The 22,025-nt window shown below is 38.7% G+C and overlaps 1 protein-coding gene across 7 annotated transcripts in view; it reads right to left on the bottom strand.

Moving 5' to 3' along the window:
- Positions 1 to 22,025, bottom strand: part of Dnm3 (dynamin 3) — a 531,047-nt gene that overhangs the window by 347,895 nt on the left and 161,127 nt on the right. For all 7 annotated transcript variants that reach the window (XM_010635626.2, XM_033762088.1, XM_033762089.1 and 4 more), the window contains exons 5-10: positions 19,079 to 19,177; positions 18,326 to 18,486; positions 12,166 to 12,308; positions 9,079 to 9,214; positions 6,717 to 6,784; positions 3,125 to 3,263 (exon numbers count right to left, since the gene is read on the bottom strand). In XM_010635626.2, the coding sequence (XP_010633928.1) occupies positions 3,125 to 3,263; positions 6,717 to 6,784; positions 9,079 to 9,214; positions 12,166 to 12,308; positions 18,326 to 18,486; positions 19,079 to 19,177 (746 nt within the window). The remainder of the gene's footprint in view (positions 1 to 3,124; positions 3,264 to 6,716; positions 6,785 to 9,078; positions 9,215 to 12,165; positions 12,309 to 18,325; positions 18,487 to 19,078; positions 19,178 to 22,025) is intronic.

Below are 22,025 nucleotides of genomic sequence, written 5' to 3'. Positions count from 1 at the left end.
CACACACACACACACACACACACACACACACACACACACACACACACACACTCTCCCACCTTGATCTTTATTTCTCTCCCTTTTTGTTCCTGTCCCCATCCTAATATGAATTTTTTTCTTTATTTTTCTTCTCTTTTTCCTTCTCTCTATTGCCATTAGTTTTCAAAGTAAGTGATTACAGTCCAGCATCCCTAATGCTGTTAGTTTGTTCTATTCTTTTGCATACTTTGTTCTGTCTTCTCCTCTTCAAGAGCTCCCTAGAGTTTGTGTGATCTTCCTGTGTCCTCTGACCTCACTTCTATCCTTTCTCTATCCCATCTATCCCTCCCTCCCCAACTCCTTCTAAGTCCCCAAGCTGAAGGGTAAAGTTGCTATACTCAAGAGTTTATTCATGATATACATATTTTGGGCTGGTCCTTGATTTTGATTTAATTCACACAATTAAAGGTGATAGATTAATAACTACAACAAATTGTCATTTTCTAAGCTGTGCTTGATGCTATTGTGTTGCTGATTGTATCAAATGGGCTAAGGTGTTGTGATTGATCTAATTAGTTGTCCTTCCTGGTATAATGAAAATGAGTTTGCCTCAGAGTCATTAGAGACTCAAAACTGAAAGCCCAGCTATATCTGGAAGATTGAAGTATTAACCCAGGAATTAAACCTCGGACAGTACCAACAACAAAAACAAATGAGAAGACATTTAAACAAGACACAAACATAGACATCCATCTCACCAAAGGTAAACTCTGGGGGAATGAGGTGGAAAAGTCTGACAGTCAACCATCTGGACACCCTGAACCGATAGCACAGGAAGTAACAAAACAGATCAATTGGGCTCTAGAAAAATTCAAAACAGAAATAATTTCCCAGATAACCACAGAGATGGTGAGAAGAATGAAAGACATGATTAGATACTCTAGTACAGAAACAAATAAAAAAGTAGATGAGCTCAGGACCACGATGGAAACCATGAATGACCAGCATAGGAAAGAAATGGAAACCTTGAATGCCCAACACAGCGAAGACATGGAATCCATGAAACAGATTCAAACAGAGAGGAAAGATCTGTACCAGGTTGTAAAGATCCTAATGAATGAATGGCAGTGACCAGAAATGGATGGTGACAGTGAATATAAGGGAACGGGGCAGAGTTGCTGATACCATCTGGGCCTTATTGGAAGATTTTTTTCAGGCAGGCGTTGGAATCATAGTTGGAATCCACAAAAGGAGACAAATGTAATATCTGCTTCTTGTCCTTAAATTTTTTAGATTTGGCCCAATAATATCTTGCAATGAAGAAAGCTACAGGGTAAACAATAACTCAGAAAGAAAGCTAAGTTTACTTTATTTAAGGCAGAGTAGAGAAGGTCTTGAAAAGACAGTAAAAATATACAGACTTCCAGAGAGTATAATAAAAAGAGAGGTTTGCCGGGGGGAGCAAGGATAGGAGCCACAAGTGTCTGTGAGCAGGCTGCCTTATCCCATCCTGACTCCAGGCTTTCCAGTACGCAGGATGAAATGGGAAATGATTAAAAAAATGATTTATACATACCATAAACACTTTATATAACTTAAAACATAAATGTACACACATGTGTCGATCTTTTGATGTAAGGCCAGAGCCTCTTCTCTGCATATGGATCTGCTGATTAGAGTTATGCATCTTCTGTCTTACAAAAACCACATCCTTCATCTACTATTTTCAGCACTGCTTCGTTTAAAATGGAAGGAGAACCTGAACAAGCCGTGAAATAATATGAATAGAAAACCTGTCTAGATTTTTATAACCCACATCCTGCCTGGTACTTTTTTCTTCCCTGCACGCTTTCTTTTCCCTTTCCCTCAGTCCCTTATTTCCTAGCTTTTCTTGTTTGGTTAGAGAACAAGGTGGAAGAGTAGGAAGAGCTCTAGAGAATGGGTCTGAAGCTCTAGTGTTATTTCTAGGTCCCACGCTATTCCCACTCCTGTTCTTTTAGGATTCGCATTTAGGAATTGAGCCTGCTTGCTACTTTCACTGTATACTCTTTCCCTTCACCTGAGCTTTTCTTCCAGTTAAGTAGGGGCCAGAATTAATATTCATTCTCTTTCAGTATTTTTCTTCCAACTGGATTTACAGGGAGTTACTCCCACTAATCATATATAAAGGGATTGGTAACTAAAACTAAAACACAGAAGTATACGTACTTTCAACAAACAGTACCAATGTCAACCAATGTCAGTGGAGTTGGGCTTACTCTATCCTAAACACACCACTAATTCTCTTCCTCCACTTTCCAGTTCAAAGCATTCCTTTTATTTTCCTAGGAATTCAGCACAAGTTTACTGCATTGCTTCGTAAAAAGTCCCGCAAGTTGGGAAGTCTCTTCCCCACTATGCTACAACACAGATTAAACAGAGAGTCATAGCAGAGGATAGTGATTGTTGCTAAAATGCTGATTTATGGCTAGCCAGCATCTACTGAGCACTTAACTATGTTTAACCAATCTGTCCAGTCCCTGTATGTTTTGGGCATCATCTTGGCTAGTGATCACTAAGGTGGTATTATCATCATGAACTCATTTCACAGATGAACTAGCAAGACCAGCAGGACTCAGTATGATGGCTGGGGTCACACATAAGGTATTAGGTATTGCATCTGGGTAAGTGGGCTTCAGAAGTTGTGCTTGCATCCTCTGTACCACACAGTCTCTTCTCAGAATGCTCAGGCTGGAGTGAAATCATTTATAAATTAGAAGAATTTTCTTATTGATATTCCCAATAGTGAGGATCCCATTTACCTACCAATTACCCTCATCCACACAATATAGGGGAAAAATTAGCTTAAGTCATTCATCTAATTGTTCTAACATTGTTTATCTGTTTAAGACAACAAAAAAAACTAGCACACTAAAATGTGCTCTTTCTGGTCTAACCAACCTTATTTGGAATGGGATGATGGACAGCATCAAATCTTCTCATCCCAAAATCAATTCCCACTCAATACACATCATAACCCTTCCCTCTGGAAAAACATACAACACCTAGAACACAGTGGGAGGCTAGAGAATAAGACTCATGAAAGGGAATAGAAAAGTAGGAAAGCCAAGTAGTCACTTACTAAGAAATAAAATAATTTACTTACTTTTTTGGTACACTTCTTGACAGTGTTGATTAATTCTTGCATTACCAAGTCTACACTCTTTAATGAAGGCCCTTTCAGCTTTACAATTTGTTTCTTGACTATTGCTTCAAATGCCATGTCTGGCGTAAACAATCCTGTCCTGAACATGAGAGAAAAAGCAGCTTATTAAATTTAGACAATAAAATAGCACCCAATAATTTTTTGAAAATGCTTCAATTGGCATGTCACTTAAATTAAGCATATAACATAACAATTTCTACATAAAAGCTATGTAGCAATTTGTCCTATCCACAGTACAATTATAACATATTTTACTTGTGTGTTTTGTGGTATTGGGGGTTGAAAGCAAGTCCTTCACACTAAGCTGTGTCCTAGTCCTTTAATTTTCTTTTCAATTTTAGGACACTGTCTTACTAAGTTGCAAATGCTGGCATCAAACTCATGATCCTCCTGCCTTGGCTACTTGAGCAGCTGGAATTACAAACATGTACCACCAACAGCCTGGAACAATAATATGTCTGATCATGCTAAAACATATTAAATTCCAATCTATGGGGAGATGAACATAACTTAAAAATGATTTGCAAGAGCTAGGAATGTAGCTCAGTAACAGAACACTAACATAGCATGCGGGAAGCCCTGGGTTCCATCCTCAACACCACAAAAATTAAAACCAGTCATAAAAACAATGCCCAATGCATTGTCATAACTTATAATGTGAGTTTTAACCAATACTTCACTTTGTCTCAATTCGTAGTTTCAAAGCAATAAAAAAGAATGCATCCAGCTCTTCACATAAGCAGTTTCCCTGTCTGTAGATTCAACGAACCACTGATTGAAAATATTCAGGGAGCAGGGCCAGGGATTTAGCTCAGTGGATCAGCTGCCTGCCTTGCAAGCACAAGGACCTGAGTTTGATCCCCAGTGCAAAAAAAAAAAAAGAAAGAAAGAAAGAAAGAAAGAAAGAAAGAAAGAAAGAAAGAAAGAAAGAGAAAGAAAATATTCAGGGAAAAAATGCATCTGTACTGAACATGTACAGACTTTTTCTTGTCATTATTGTCAAAACAATGTAGTATCACCAGTATTTACCAACACTTACATGAAATAATGTTAATGCTACAAGATGACTACAAATTAAATTATGAATTTATAAAAATAATAAATGAGAATCAAAACAAGTATCTTCCCTTTAGCTGGAATTGATTCAACTTGGTGTCATAACAATGACTTTTTTCATGCTGAGCAAGAACTCTGATAAGCAGATATAGGAAGTGTAGAACATATGTTTCATAAAAAGTAAAAAATTCTTACTCAAATGTAAACAAAAGCTCAAAAGGGAAAATCTGCAGAAGAGAATCCCTACTTCATGCACGACATCTACTCATTTTTTCTGGTGCCGGCCATGTCCAAGGACTTTTAGGTTCAAGGATTGGCCACTTGATCCTTTCTGATCCTATTGTAGTATAATGTGCTGCCGAAGCAAGCACAATCCTTTCTGATCCCAAACCCTCTCTCCACCCTTTTTCACTCCTCCTTACTTCTGTTCCTTCAATTATTCAATTCATGGGACCTCTTTCGGGAAATTTCTTTAACACTTCCTTTCCACTCAGGATCCCTTCGTCACTGAGCAGCCTGTACTTCTCTGGTTTTTTACTAAAGCAATCATAGTATAACTGTAATTTCTCCACTATGGGTACAGAACAAAATTCAAATTGTCTCCCCTGTCTGACCTTAATGGCTAAATGAGTATGCCATTAGTATGTCCCATGTTCAGGGCATTGTACATTCCGTATCATCTCACAGGTAAATTAAATGCAGAATTATAACAACAACCAAACTCTTCTGTTGGTATGCATACAAATCAGAAATCCACAACTCTGAATTACTGGGCAGTTATCTTCAATGAAAAAATTTATCTGGTAAGGAGTTTTACAAGCAAAGTAAAAGAATTATGTTTGGTAGAGACAAAATATTTTGTGATTCTCCCCCAAAAAGGTGTGACTTTGTTCCCTGCATTTGTCAGATAAACTTATACAAATATAGGTCTGCCCAGAAAAAGACCAAGACAGCATCTGTACCAAATGTACTTTGGATTGGATGGAGATAGAGTATGAAAGTTAGAAATCCTGTTGATGGTAAGATAAAATTATTGGATTTGATTATAGATGCTTTCCCCCCTTCAATTTGTGAACTCATATTTATAAATATTATTTGAAATTTGGGAGCAAACTGTTTAAATTTTTAAATGACTGATAACAACTCTATCGTAACTGCTTTAGCAAGTCACCTGCCACAGGCACACTCAGTGTCAAGCGTTGCCCTCTCAGAGTCTGTTCCCAATAACTGATCACAGACAGGGTACACATCTTTCATAAGAGAAAGTTTACCAACTAAGTTGTCCTACCTGGAATTCAGAACACTTCTAATTAGCATATGCTCCCTGAATTACATTTAGCTGTCTGTATAAGGACTCAAGAAATGTGCTTTAAAATAATTGCTATGATAGTTCTTTAAAGAAAGTACTCTGGAATGAATTATGTATTATCCTAAAAATTCACATGCTGAAATCATACCCAAAAGCTGGGACCTCTGGTAGAAAATTAGGTCATAAGGGTGGAGTCCTCATGAATAGGGATCTGTACCTTTCTAAGAAGAGGTAGAGAACTAACTAGTTCTCTGCCATGTGAGGATACAATGAGAAGCCAGCAGTATGCAAACTAGACGGGTTCTCACCAGAACCCAACCATCCTGACACCCTGACTTTGTCTTTCCAGCTTCCAGAACTGTTGCTGTTCATCAGTCACCCACACTACTATAATTTGACTAAGCTAGAAAAGAACTTAGAATGATCTCACATAAAGCCACAGAAATTCAGGCACAAGTTTGCCCCTAGTCACCTCCCAGCTCAGGTCCCTCCTCTTCCACTCACATTCCTCATACCAAACAAAATGCAGGACCCACAAATACCTGCTGCACTTTCCCACCTCTCTGCCTCAACTCACTGTTCTTGCATCCTCCAGCCTCAACAGCCGCCATTTATCCCCCTCCTTACAACTTGCATCTTCACCCACTTCGCACACACACACACACACACACACACACACCTAAACACAACAATTGTGGGATTCTTGAAATCATCCTCTAAACAGTCAAGGTGCAATGCACAAGTAACCCTCATCATTCTTTCCCAGTCTTGCTCCACAACTCCAGTTGAAATTAATCTGTCCCTTCCCTGTGTAAGTAATGATTGATTATTCATGAGCATGTCAGTCCTCTCACATTAACATACATATAAAGCTTTGGAGAACATGGTCCTGCTTGTCTTTGAATCTCTTATTGTGCAGAGTATAGGCTACAAGTGCAGAAAGCATTTCAGGATTTGTTTTTGGTTTTGGTTTTGTTTTTTTCACTGAAAAAAAACCTGACAATATAGGAAATTACCATTAAATCCAAACTAAAATTTCCTGTATCTGACTTCCGCCTCTTCCTCTACTCTGTTCAGAAGATGAAAAGGCGACTTTATTAGCCATTTACAAACATTCATTTTCCTTTGGTAGCTTGGATTGAAGACAAGAAAATGTGAATCACTTGCCTGATACCATGTATGTTTTTGATTGCATAGCTTATTTCTCTTCGCAATTCTTTCTCATTGAACTCCATCTGCAGATGCAAAATGAGCCACGGTTATGACACTTAATTCCTTTGAATAGTAATACTGTTGAATATCACAGAATGAGAGTAACTTGACTCAGTTATTAATAAATGGATACTCATGTCTCTCCCAAGCTAAAGCCAGATGGTCAGAACATCTGTTTACATAAAGTTCAAGGCAACGTGGAACACTAGGGATTTTGGGGAGTTTTAGGGCAATAGATTTTAACTCTGTGTAAGAAGTGCTGTGCAAAAAGAATTCCTTCTGGACCTAACTATAGACATTCATCTGAGATATAGAATTCCTCATTTTTTTGCTGAATATAGTAAATTTGAGGATACAGGTGAAGGCATACATGTCCATGTCACCTGGTGTACAACAGCAGTACAGCTGTCCTGAGAGTAATTGTGGCTTTTTTTCCTTGGCCACTGCAACCACCTGAATTCAGGGCCTCTTTATAAAATAATAATAATAATAATATTCTATCAAGCCAACACAGGATAGGTTACTGCACGAATATTTCCTAGACATCCTAGGAACCATAAATCTACTTGGAAGTGGGATCCGAGTATCACAGAGCACAGTCCTGGGAGGGGTAACCAGAGAACCCTGGGCTCTGCTGCCTTCTGCCTCTCCGCTTCCTTTCTAAAGCCTGCTTCCCTAGAACAGAGCATGGTCTGAGGTCTCTCTCTACCCACGCCTTTTGGTTTCATGGCTCATAGCCTTAACCCTTTCTCCCTTTCTATCAGAACCACCCGTTCCTTCCCCACCCCCTGGCTTCCCCAGCCACCATCTTTCTAAACTCCGCTCGGAGCCTGGCTCCCGTAAGCATTCGGCCTGAGATTCCCCTTCGTGGGCTGTGTTTCCGTAGCACTCTGTACTGCAGTTTATCACTTTACTTAGCACATTTTAAGAAAGCCATCTTTTTACCCGCTCTGCTTCCCACTCCATACGCATTCACCTCTTTGTGAGGTAAATAGCATAGTTCCTAAAACTGCTTAACAGCCTTACTGAGCACTTCATACTTAGCAAGTCCAAAACAGAACTCTGTTTCTTTTTGCGGGGTGGTACCAGGATCAAACTGAGGACCTTGCACTTGCAAGGCAGGCGTGGCACCACTGAGCTAAATCCCCAGCCCCCAAAACAGAACTCTTGATTCACAACTCCACACCAACCCAGCTTTTCCTCAGTGTCCTTCTTCGGATGGGTACCACCACACAGTTGTGAAAATCAAAACCTAAGGAATCATCTAGAACCTTCTAACTTCCAGTCCTCATATCCACCCAAGTGCTATCAACCTTACCTCTAAAAATCCCCTCATTCATGCGTCACCATCCTCTCTCACTGAGTCATTTTTATTTACTGGGATGCTAATGAAATTGAAGTTTCACTGTTTCTTCTATGTAAAAGACTTCTTCCAAGATCCTATGCCTAACCATGTTTATAATTTTATACTCTTTATCTTTAAGGGAGTTTCCAAGTTTGTAGAAGCTTTGTACCTCGCATAAAGTGATTCCGCTTCTGGAGCGGCCTCACTATTTCCCTTGCCTTTCCTGTCTCTTGCCCCATTACAACTTCGCAGGCATAGTGTTTAAGATTGAATTAGGTCACATCCCTGCTTAACTCTTTCTGCGGGTGCCAGTTGTTAAACGGAGACGCCTCATTCTAACCTAGAAATCCCTTCGTGAATTGGGCACCTCTTTCCTCTCTCTGAATCCAGGCTCCTCCTCTTCACCACTGCAACAGCCACATCCACGCTTCACCTCCCGTCCTCACTGCCACGTTAAGGCTTCACCCAAAGGTGCTCCTCCTTCTGTGGCAGACTCTCTTCCCCCACATCTTTCCATCGCTCACCTCTTCGTGCTGTTCCGTCATGATTTCAGTGTCCCTCACTTAGACAGCACTTGCCTGAACACCCCATTGAAAGTAGCTCTCACCTCATGTCATAATAGTAATACTTTCCTCATGTTGTCTGTTTCCTAACTTTCCATCTTTCCCCACTAGACAAAGTAAGACCTCTATTTTGATCACTGGCACCAAAAGCTTTATAAATAAATTAGACAACACGTAAACATTACAGAAAATTCAATATGACTTTAAATGAAGTGAAATGTTAAATCTCATTAAATAAAATCAGAAAGGAAAATATCTCTCCTGTATTTCATTTCCCAAGATTAAAGGTTTTTGTTCGAAGAACTGTCTAATCCCACACCACTCACATGATATTATATCAAAAGCTTTGTAGGACAGAATATGGAAACGAAGTAGAATGAAAGAGGAAAAGATGATATTCAGTACAGACCTTCACTATTTCAAAAGGAAAGCGTTCGTGGAAAATGCGATTGATTTTAGCACCACCTGAGAGCTCCAGAGTATCTACTTGATCCCCTGACCCTTCGATTCTCTTCTCAAAGTCCACAGCAAATTGCTGAACCATCCTATGGGGTGAGAGAGAAATAAATTCAAGTTAAAGTTACATGGCTTTGCATTCCTCATTTTGTTTTTCTATGGTGATTCCCTGAAAGCCGTTTAGAGTGTTCTTAGTGGCACCTACTGGTAGAGCTAACACTGTACCTTGTTCAGCTCTCTACATTTCATTATGTGAAATACCCACAGTTAAGATTTTAGCCACTGAACTAGTATAAATGTTTTCAATATTTTTGTCTTGAAATAAATGTTGGGCCGGGTATGGTGGCACAAGCCTGTAGTCCCAGCAGCACTCAGGAGCCTGAGGCAGGAGGATTGCCATGAGTTAGATAGAGGCCAGCCTGGGCTACACAGTGAGTTCGAGGCCAGCCTAAACTACATAGAGAGAGACGCTGTCTCAAAAACAACAGCAAAGCAACATGACCATTTGGCTGCAGCTATGAAATAATATTTGAAGAATAGTTGAATTAAAAATTGAAGTTATATTAGTAGATTAGTCACATGCACTTCTGCTCCTGTGACATCACTTTCCCAGTGTCCCAGCTGCTCCAGTTGAACCTCTCCTGCTCCAGAAGCTACTCTTCCTGTCTCAGTACCTCAGTCTCTGACTCTCTTCTTTGTCCTCTGTTTGTCTTACGTGATCTCAAGGGTGGCCACAGCTTCAAGGGTTATCAGGAAACTAGCTTCTCCAGACCTTGATTTCTAGCTCCTAATTTTGGGAATGACTGGCCAACTACCCAGCTGTCTAATGGAGTTTTGTTTTCTCTTAGCTACCTCGAACTCAGCTGACACTTGAATTACTTGACTTCTCTCACTGCCAAACCAGCTCATTCGTCTGCATTCCTGACTTTCTCCTCTGACAGATGGCATCATCCACCCAAGCAGGGACTCAGGGGCACCCTCACACCTGTGTTCCCTGAACCCACACCTCACTCTACCTCCTTTCCATCCCTCAGACAAGAATCACTGCCGCTTCACTCCTGATTCTGCCTTGGTTCAGCCTTCAGCACCTCCTCCTGTTAATGTAGATTTTAAAACACCAGACTGGTATATGAATCAATATGCGTTGAAACAATGGAAAGTCTAGAGAACTTCTCTCCAGCTACTCTCTCCGCTATATGCTGCACGTCACCTGGCCCACCCAATGACCCAAGAACCAGCTGCACCAAGGTTTCACTGTTTTCTTAGCTTCCTCCTTCCACCTGACAACTCCTCATCCTTCAGGTTTCAGTGCCATGTTCTTGGTCCACTCACACCATTCTCCACACATGACTGCTTCCCTGTCTGGGCTCCTTACACTTTATATGCACCACAAACAGTACTCACCACCTGCAGAAATAACTAATTGCTCCCATGTCTGCATTCCCCAACTCTACTCTGACTTCTTGAAGGTAAAAATGCTATGTATTGTTGACTCTTTGGAAGATATCCTAGGACCAGACTATGGGTAGAATGGAGGAAGGAGGAAGAAAAGAAGGCAGAAGGGAGGGTGGGAGGGAAGGACTAGGTCAGAATAAATAGGGCCATAGAAAGGAGCTGAATTGGCCTTCACAAGTCAACAATCCAGCTGTGAAGAATTCTGTAATCTGAGTCCCATGAAGTCCCAAAGGCAAGACTCTGTCTTTGCATTCCAATTGCAGTCAATGTTAAAATAATGACCTGGGACCTGAAGAGAAATAGCTTTCCCTTCTCTGTAACTTGAAGAGTTTTTACAAGAGTTTAACAAAAACCAAGGGAATTAGGGAAGAGTTACATCTAAGAGAAATTTTTACCTTAATATGATCTTATCATTTTAAAATGAAGAAACATAATATGATTCATTTAATATGTTATTTAGAAGGATTATAGCACCATAAGAGGTATTAAATAATGTCTTTGGGGAGACACCTCAGGCAAGAGTCCTTCAGCTCAGAGGGACCTAATGGAAGTTGCAGCACAGGGACAAAGGGACAGATGAAGCCAGAAGTGATCAAGGGAGAGAACAAAGGGATACAACACAAGGTGCTGGTAACTCTCTACCAACCCTACCCTAACACACCCTAGGGAGAAATCTGCTAACCCAAGGGTAAGACAGGAGGTGCAGGAGTAAAAGATGGCATGGAGGTTTTTATATCTGCACTTCTAAATACATTGAGATCATTACCAAAAAGCACAAAGAAACATGAATGTGGCCTTATTGTCTGTTCTGCCACTGGAAAAGTACACATAGATAAATCACAAGAAATAATTGAAATAAAAGGATAATGGTTGCTTTGCTGTGAGTAACTGCAAGTATAAATAAGGATCAAAGTGTATAATAATAGATAATTTGAAATAGAAAGAAAAGGGTCCAAAGAGGAAGGGGAAGTAAGAGGGGCAGGGGAAAGAAAAGAAGGGAAAAGAAAAAATATGAGAAAAGGGAAAAACAGAAACAAAGTCTTTGTAAATAGGGAGGTGCAAAGGGTTGAAAGGAGAGCAGGGGAATGGACAAAAAAATAAGAACCAAGATATATCATGTAAAGGTACACATTCCCGATGATGAATGTCATCATATTGTATACCCTAAATATAACAATAAATTTAATGAAAAAAAATTACATAAGGACAAGGAACATCTACCAAAACACTGATAAAATTCAGATGAGGTTTTCATCTGTATTTACTCACTTCTAAAACTAAAGACAAAAATGACCTTGCTGATCACTGAGTTTTACTCACTGACTAAATCTAATTTGACACAGTTAAATCAGGCATGGGACTAGGTAATTTTTAATTTAATAGGTTAAATTTATAACAAAATAAGAGTAAAAAAACTTTCCATGGGTAACATAAAAATTCAAGGATTACTGTATAGCGGGGAAATCTTCATATCCTTGCTGTTTCTTTCAAGCCTAAAAAACAACCTGACAAACAGGCTAAGGCAAAAGTAAACCAATGAAAGAAGTCCACAGAAAGAGAAGAGAGAAAAGGAAAGGTAACTTACTGCAGCAGGGCTTTAGTCTTCCTGGTGGGGTCTTCTGGTTTAAAGTTTTTATAGGCTTCTACTTCATGTTCTATGGACAGCAACTGCCCCTGTAGCTTGTTCCTGAAGTTTGGCAGGGTATCTCGAATGTGGTTGGTGAGTTGCTAAATAAAATAAAACAAAATGATACCACAGATTGAAGATTAACCCACAAGACAAAACTCAGCCTTCACTGTTTTCCTAATCACATACAATGTCAACATTGCGTGTGTGTGTGTGTGTGTGTGTGTGTGTGTGTGTGTGTATGTATGCAGTTATGTGTATGTGCTTGATTATATGTTAAGAAAGTTAGGTATGTAGTCACTGCCCTTTGGAGCTGCTCAAAATTCCTTCAATTGAACAACTCCCTTGAGTTATCTCTTTATGTCCCAGAAGACACTGTTCAAATGTAGCTATTGTCACCATGAAGCTGCCCCATAACACCATAGCATGGGTTGGTTTATCAGTTTGCCTACTTTGTAAAAAGGAGCCTTAAATTAGAATGTGGTGGGAATGAAGGAAGCCAAAAGTTACAGGTGCTGTCTGATGTTTTTGAGGGCAGATGGATGAGCACAGTTCTGGAACTCAGGTGGTCAAGGATGCCACAGGCACCCACCCTTTGCCAACTCTCTCTGTCCCCTGCAACTCAGCCAGGTGCTCCCTCTGTTCCGCCTCTAGGCCTCAGTCTAACTTGGGCTGATCACTGGCTTCTGGCCTCAAGGAGTGAACCCAAAACTTCCATAACCAAGGAAGAGAAGTTTTCTCTGCTACTGACATCTCCACCTGGCAATGTGCTTGGCATTTCTTCTGAGATTAGCAGCATCCTGAGCTCAGTACCGTGAAAACTTCTCTAAGAGACTTCAGTACCTGATTCATTAAGAACAAAGAGAAATGTAACCCCAAATTGCTCAGCTCTCTGCCATGCTCTCTCTACAGTACAGCTGAAGAATTAAAAGAAAAAAGGATGGTTTTCTTAAATGGCTTGAGTACCAAAATGAAAATGAAGAGAAAGAGGTAACATAAACTTCATACAAATAAAAGGAAAAGAAAAATAATTTGAAAGTAAGAATAAATATACCCAGACTGACTGAAGAAATTATTTTAAATTATCTTTATGTGTATCTGCAGTTACCTCAATAAATCTATTCAATAAATTTATAGTCATTTAACTGTCAACAGTTCTTGACTATATCCCACTGCCTATCGGTGTGAAATGTTGTGTTAGTGCCTAGGCATTTGTTGTTCTTGTGGCTACTGAGGAGGAAGCAATGGAACGGAGCGGATTACAATCTTAGTAGCAGTGTCACAAGAGGTAAGGACCCAACTCTAAGAATAACAGCAAACCTGAAAACCCAGCAACCTCCAGATTGCCATGTGAGCTAGTATAAATCACCTGGTTTTCATTTTTTGCTTCTCATATATATCAACAGTGAAGCAACATTGTGGCCTCTTCTTGGCTTTCTAAAACACTTCTTTCCTTGATTTCCATAACTCCAGCTCCTCTAATTTTTCTCCTAGCTATTCTGGACATAACCTTCTCCATCTCCTTTGATAGTTCATTATCCTCACCAGACTGGTAATATTGAGATTTCTCAAACATGGATCTTAGGCCTCTTAGTTTACTCCCTGTTCTCTCATGAAAATATTCTCATCTCATCCAGGGCTTCAGTAAACATTCAAACACTACCATCACTAAAACACTATCTCCAAAAAGGACTTCTTATCTTTCCTGTGTGCTTACATATCTGACCACTTTCTTGACTCCTCCTTTTAGATGTGGCCATGACATCTCTGCCTCAACACATCTCAAGTCAAGTAAATAACTGCTATAATTTAGATCCAGAGCAGCCCATTCAATGGCCCATATTTTGAAGGCTTGGTTGTCAGCTTGTGGTGCTTTGGGAAAGTGGTAGAACACTGACAGGCAGGGCCTAACTGAAGAAAATAAGATCACCTAGTGCCTAATTTTATCAGGAATATTGGGATCCTAACCCCTTTTCTCTCTCTTTACTTCTGGGCCACCATCAGGTGTGCAGATTTCTGAACCACTAGCTCCCACTATGATGTGCTATGCTGCCACAGGCTCAAAGCAATACAGCCACGGTGACATTGCTCTTCCTCTTGGGGTTCTCCATCTACTTCATAACAATTTGGAAACTTGGGTTACCCTTGATTCCCCACTCCATCACCCACCAGCTCTAATCTACCACCAACTTCTTAGTTCTCATGAATATTTCTCAAACATTCTGGATTATTTTAATCTCCACTAGCAGTAGCCAAGACCAGGCCATCATAATTTTTATATTTACTCTTAAATGATTTCCTCAGTTTTACTCCTAATCAGCCTACAATTAATCCTCTTATGTGTTATACCATATTCTTTCTCAACCCACCAATATGATCATGTCATCCTTCTTCTCTAATATCGTAAATGATTCCCTGCTACTAATCCTTAACTTGACCTACAAACATTATAGGACCAAGCCACTGTCTACATCTCCATCTGCATCTCTTATCCCCTCTTCATCTGCCTTCTAGGCACATTTCTTTCTTTTCCTCAAAAATGTATGTCTTCTTCAATTTTTTTTCCACAGGAACTGTCCTTCAGGGTTAAAGGTATTGGTACATACTGAATCAGCAAAAACAGTTTTTCTTAGTTTCAAACATAGTATGGAGACCTCTGAAGCAATGGTGATTGCCCAGGAAGGGGCAGATCAAAATTCATTCAATTTTCAGCCAAGCACAATCCAATTGTGTCATAACTATATCAGGAAGATCAAAGTACTAACCCCAGGAATTAAATGAAGGACAGCACCAACAACAAAAATAAAAATGAGAAAATACTTAAGCAAGGCACAAATACAGACTTCCAGTTCACCAATGGCAAATTCTAGGAGAAACGAGGTGGAAAAGTCTGACAATCAACCATCTGGACACCCTGAACTCATAGTTCAGGAAGTAACAAAACAGATTAGTCAGGCTCTAGAAAAATTCAAAACAGAAATAATTTCCCAGATAACTACAGAGATGGTGAGCACAATGAAAGACATGATTAGAGACTCTAGAACAGAAGCAGATAAAAAAGTAAATGAGTTCAGCACCATGATAGAAACCATAAATGCCAAGCATAGGAAAGAAATGGAAACCATGAATGTCCAACAAAGGAAAGAAATGTAATCCAAGAAACAGATACAAACAGATATCCAGGAGATTAAAAACCTATAGAAAGTATTCACAGCAGAATGAACAAATGTGAAGAAAGAATTTCAGATATAGAAGACAGGATTGCAGTCAGTGACTGTGAAAAGAGAGATCTCTTAAAAACAGTAAGGGATCATGAGAAATCAATCCAACAGCTCCTAGATGATGAGAAGAAGAATATAAGACTGATAGAAATCCATGAAGTAGCAGGAGAAAGTACAAATGACATTTTTAAAAAAACTGTTTACACAATTCATGACAGAAAACTTCCCAAACAGAGGGGAAGAATTGATATACACATAAGTGAGGCATATAGGACTCCTTTTAGCCATGATCAAAAAAAATCTACATCTAGACATATAATAATCAAGATCCCAGAAACCTAACAGAAGAACAAAATAGTGCAAGCAGTTAGAAAAAAGAAACAAATCACATGCAAAGGAAAGCCTATCAAAATCACAGCAGACTTTTCAACACAAACTCTCAGGTCAAGCAGAACCCGGAGTGACGTATTTCAAGCCCTAAAAGAAAACAACCTCCAACCTAGACTGATGTATCCTGCAAAACTCTCTTTTAAAATGGATGGGGGTGCTGGGGATTTAGCTCAGCGGTTCGGTGGCCTGCCTCGCAAGCGCAAGGACCCAAGTTCAATCCCCGGTACCAAAACAAATAAAAACAAAACAAAGTAAAAATAAACTAAGATGGATGGGGAAATAAGATACTTCCATGACAAAGAACACCTGAGAAACTTCATGAATACCAAACCATCACTACAAACAATTCTAAACAATATCCCAGAAAAAGACAATGAAGGTCACAACACCATGAGGCCCAACAGAGCAAATCAATCAGGCAAGGCAAGAAACTAAAGGGGGGGGTGAAATAAAAAAGAACCAGCAATAGGACAATAACATGATAATGATAAGTCAATACATAACAGTTATAGCCATCAATGTTAATGGCCTCAATTCACCAATTAAAAGAAATAAACTGGAAGTACGGATTAAGAAGCAAAATCCAACAATATGTTGTACACAAGAAACACAACTAGTTCAAAAAGAAACTCATAACTGAAAGTGAAAGGATGGAAAACAGTTCTCCATGTAACAGGAGCCCAGAAAAAAGCAGGGGTAGCAATCTTATTCGCAGACAAAGTAAATTTCAAACCAAAACTGATTAAAAGAGTCAAAGAAGTCCTTGTAAAGGGAACAATTCAAGAGGAAGAGATGACAACCATAAACATATATGCACCAAATATTAATGCCCGCAACTATATAAAACAAATATTAAGAAACATGAAAAACCAAATAAGCACTAATACAATTAGAGTGGGAGATCTAAATACCCCACTTTCACAAATAGATCATCTAGGCAAAAAAATCAACAACAAAATACTAGAACTGAACCAAGATTTTGAACAAATGGACTTAATAGACATCTAACAGAGTGTTCCACCCCACAAAATCAGAATATACGTTGTTTTCAGCTGCACACGGGTCATTCTCCAAAATAAACCACATACTAGCTCATAGAACATGTTTAAATAAATGCAAAGGAATTGAAGTTATCCCATGTATATTATAAGATGATAGTGCAAATAAGCTGGAGATCAATAGTATAAGAAACTATAAGAAACTTACAAACACATGGAAATTGAACAACACTTCTGAACAATCAATGGGTCACAGAGCACATTAAAGAAGAAATTAGTTCTTAAAAATAAACGATAATGCCAATAGGACATACAGGAATCTATGATACACAATGAAAGCAGTTCTACATGGAAAATTCATAGCATTGAATGCCCACACTAGGAACACAGAGTGAGCTCAAATAAACAACCTAATGATTAATCTTAGACTCCTAGAAAAACAAGAGCAAGAAAAACCCAAAGCTCGTACAAGACAGGAAATGATAAAGATCAGAGCTGAAGTCAATGCAATGGAGACTAAGAGAATGACACAAAAAAATCAATGAATTGAAGAGTTTTTTTAAAAGAATAAATAAAATTGATAAACCCTTAGCCAACCTTGTCAAAAAAAGGAAAGAAAAGGCTCAGATCCATTCATTTAGGAAAAAAAGGTGAAGTCACAACAGATGCAGCAGAAATCCAGAGGATCATCAATACCTACTTCAAAAACCTGTGCTTTGATAAAATTGAAAATACAAAAGAAATGGACAGATTTCTAGATACTTATGAATTACCAAAGTTCAATGAAGAAGATAAAAAATTCTAAACACCCCAATTAAAATCAATGAAATTGAAAACTTAATTAAAATTTTACCAATGAAGAAAAGCCCTGCACTCAATGACAATGACACCTGTCATGACACCTAACTCCATGGTCAGATTTCATGAAAAAATTGTGTATGGTGCCAGGAGAGGGATAAGCAGAAGGCCACTTCCAATTCTATTTATTTTAGGCAAATAATTTATTTTAGATTAGTGGAAATCCATGGTTACTTTATCAGGATTTGTTGTTTTGAAGAGTTTAAATTAAGAAACAAATCAATATTAAACAAAACCATAAAAAATTTGTAACATGAAGTTTAACCTAACCATTACAGCTTGATATTTCAAAAACATATGCCAAGAGATCAAATTTTCAGAACTAATCACATTTAACTTCTTAAGATAACTACATATTGTGAGTGAGTGCATATTCAAATGGATGTTTCTGTTCACTGCTCCCAGAGAAGTCTATGTTTCTGCTTTGAGCACTGTCCAAAAAAAATATTAAGGTGAACTCAATCCACTAAGATGAGTAATAATGGTATGGATCTAAATATTTGTGTTTATTATTTTTTAATTCCTATCATTTCAGCTGCAGATGTATTTAAACTTGTGTAAATTTTGGAAGTATAAATTTAAAAATAAAAAATATGAATTCCAGTAGTCAATAGGTTTCACAACCGTTCTTGTGGCCTGAAATATTTTTACCTGATTGAGGACCTTCTGAAGGTGTGGGGTGCCCATGCGGTCAGCAATATGTCTGTAAGCAGGGTGGGAAAGGAAAAACTTCCTTTCTGCCAACATGGCCGCCTTAATGTCCTTCTTCCCGTCTATGTCCTTCTGGCTTCTGTTCACCACCCCCACATAGCCTGGAACAAAACACAAGGGTTTCGCATGTCTTCTGTCACTTTTTCTAGGGAGACCGGCAAGCTCTTGAAGAAACAAAGTAAAAGCCTCAAGTTTAATTTTAAAATATGAAAGAAAAGTGGATCATTTTATTAAAATGTAAACTGAGACATCAGTATTTTTAAAAGGCTGCTGACTTGGCTGATGATTTTGGCGGGGGGGCATTAACAAAATAATATCGCTCACCTTGAAAAACTTTAGGCATTTTATGAAAGTATGTCTCTGACCAGCTCTGCCATATAGCAGGCAAGTACTTATCACATTTAAAATAGAATGGTATGTATTTCTGTAGCTTATGATGAATATTTATAACCTCCCTTCAAACCCCTTCCTTTCCCTATGTTTTTTTTAATTCCTGTTATTTTAAGAATAGTTCTCCTTTTAGATCATTTTCAACACACCATTTGGGAATATTGTGCCCTTCCATTAAAAGTATAGCTAATGAATGTATTCCTCACAACAGAGGATGTATTAAAACCAGGCTTTCCAGTGACTCCCCAGGTGTTTCTCTGCCATATTGTCAAAGACAGTTGTGTAGAGAGCACAGTGTGTTACCCCTGCGGAGAGGCAGCAGCTTATTCTCTAGAACATCCCTGGCGTCTGTTCCTTCATCCATAAGATCCAGTTTGGTGATGACTCCAATGGTTCTCAGACCTGTATTACAAACACAGCATTACATTTGCAGAAAACTAACACATTTTAGGTATTATTCATTTCAGTGCTGAATGTAAAGCTCATATTCCCAGTCCTTGTCCTGTTCCTCTCTGTCCAACTTTGCTTCTAAGCTAAAAGATTAGAATCTTGGGAATTGTTACATGATAAAAAGAGTTGTGAAATCACCTATCCATAAAATAACTTTCTATCCAAGAAAGAAAAACAACAAATAACTGTACTGCAAAAATACTTCTAAATATAGTCACACTTTCTTCGCCATCACACGTTTTGAGAAGTCTTCGTAGTAGATTTCATCATAATACAAACATCATAGAGTGCATTTGCCAAAAGCTAAATGGTGTTGATCAATCTCTCAGCATGGCCTCTTGATGGAAGAGACACAAAAACACAAGATTTTTGAGCTGCTGCCTATATAAGACAGCATACTGTTTTACAGTCGGTGTGTTTGTATAAATAGAAGAAGTACACTAAGAAACAGTGCTTAATAGCATAGTGTAGGCTGGACACAGTGACACTCACTTGTAATCCTGCTACTTCAGAGACTGAGGCAGGAGGATTCCAAGTTGGAAAACAGCTTGGGCAATTTGGTGAGACTCTGTCTCAAAATTTTAAAAAATCAAAAGGGCTGGGAACACAGCTCAGGGATAGAGTGCCCATGGGTACAATCCCCAGTGCTGCAAAAATAATTCAGTAATTTGCAAACAAACAGAGCACTAACAGTCAATTCATTATCATTAGTATCATGTATTGTACATAATTATAGCTGCTGCACTTTTATACCCCTGACAGCACAGAAGGTTTGTTTACATCGGGACACCAAAAACACATAAGCCACATCTCGCACTGCAGCATTATGATGGCTGGGGTGTCACAGGCAATGGGAATGCTCTGGCTCTGCAAGGGTTATGACTGACCCAGTTCGGAGTACTTAAAATGAACAAAGAAATACATAAATCAGTTAGAGGATAGTGCCATCATCCAAGATAAGCTCACAGGTCTCACGGTATTTGCAGTTTCTTAGAAATGAAATATGGGTTAGTGAAAGAAGACTGAACTAGGAACTGTGAGGCTTTGACGACACCCTGAAGGTAAAGCCACTCCACACTCTGGGTCTCTGTTCTCCTCATCTGCAAAATAAAGACGTGGAGACTGTGAACTCTAAGCTTCCTCCCAGTAAGCACGTGACATGAGCACCTAGACGGTTTATGTAGCACATTAAATATTCCATATTTCTCCTTCATTTTGTTCATGAAATTGACAGTATTTGCTCAGCAATTCATATTGCTAAGTAGTTCTTTGATGTAGTTCTTCCGGTTAAATATGGTTACTTGGACATAGATTATCTTTTGCCTGAAGCTACGCAATATAACAATGGCTAATACATATTAAGCTAGCTATGGTTTTAAATGGTTTTTACACCTTAAATTTTCTAATCCTAAAAAATAATCCAGCTACAAATTTTTGAATATGAGGAAGCAAAGGCACTAAATTTGCCTAAATGATAAAGTAATATAAAGGATTGGGCTCAACCCAGAGCCCAAGATGCTCCTCACAGTGAAACAGACAAACAAGTTGAAAAAACTTAAATCAAGTCAAAACTGAGAGAAAACTGCAGAAAAAAAAATTGAAAATGGAAACCCAGGAGGACAAAGCTGATTAACAGACTAAAAAAAGTACAAAACTGAACTCAAGAAAATCAATAATGTAAGAAGCGCAGGAGTGAGGTAATTTATATTAAAGCATCTCAGAGAGATTCAGATCCTGAGAGATAATAGCTCGGAATACCGTGTAGAGGGATGGTGACAGCTGAGGCTGAAAACAGAAGTGCTGGATGAAAACAATCAGATTTTCATTGCTAACACAGCTGGACGCTACGCTTGGGCCATCCGGCAGGACTGTGTAGGATCATGGTTTGGAAAGACTGAGCTAGAGAAACCTCTGAATTCAAGGGTATGCAGACTTCGGGGGATCAGATACAGAAAGAGGCTGATTAACTGAATTTCAACATACTGAACAGCAAGATTCTTTTCCCTGTCAGTCAGGTTCCCTGCTCTGGCTAAAAGAAAGACCTTGCTGGCAGACAATTAGCTCCCTGTTACCTTCTGCCTCTTCCAAGCAAGACACTTTAAGAACCTTGTCTAGGGAAATTCACCATTTCAGAAGATAAACATAGATGCTGACATTCAGAGGAACCCAGATTTTATAAATCCAATAAATTGCTGTGTGGCCTACCCTTCAGTGAATCCAGCACACTCACATAATGGTCTTTACCATGCAACTACCTGTTAATATTTTATCTATAACCACAAGTGACAACCACACATTTCATCTAAGTCCAACATAAATACTGAAAAATAGGAGAAAATAAAGATACTGCAAAATACAAAAGAAAATCTTATTACTTTATTAATGTCCTTGAGGAAAAAGTAAAACTCATTGCACTTATGGAACAGGAAGAGAATGCCATAAAGGAAACATTTGAATACCCCAAATCCCAATAATCAAAATACAAGAAGTAAAAATATTAGTAGTTGGAAGATGAAGTTAAGGAACCCTTCCAGAAGACAAAAGAGAAAGAGGTAAATAATAGGAAAGAAAAAAATATTTTTAAAAACTAAAAAACAACCATGAAGTTCCAATATTTGAATAACTGACACTTCAAGAAGAAAAGATCAAATAGAAACAAATAAGAGGTAGAGAGAGTCTATTTAAAGAAATGTCCTATAGGCTGGGGATTTAGCTCAGCGATTTGATGGCCTGCCTCACAAGCGCAAGGACCCGAGTTCGATCCCCAGTACCAAAAAAAAAAAAAAAAAAAAAAAAAAAA

The sequence above is a fragment of the Fukomys damarensis genome, unplaced genomic scaffold (assembly GCF_012274545.1).
Source record: "Fukomys damarensis isolate Sample0158 unplaced genomic scaffold, DMR_v1.0_HiC HiC_scaffold_11, whole genome shotgun sequence".
NCBI classification, from domain to species: Eukaryota; Metazoa; Chordata; class Mammalia; order Rodentia; family Bathyergidae; genus Fukomys; species Fukomys damarensis.
This window is presented reverse-complemented; position numbering and strand designations above follow the sequence as displayed.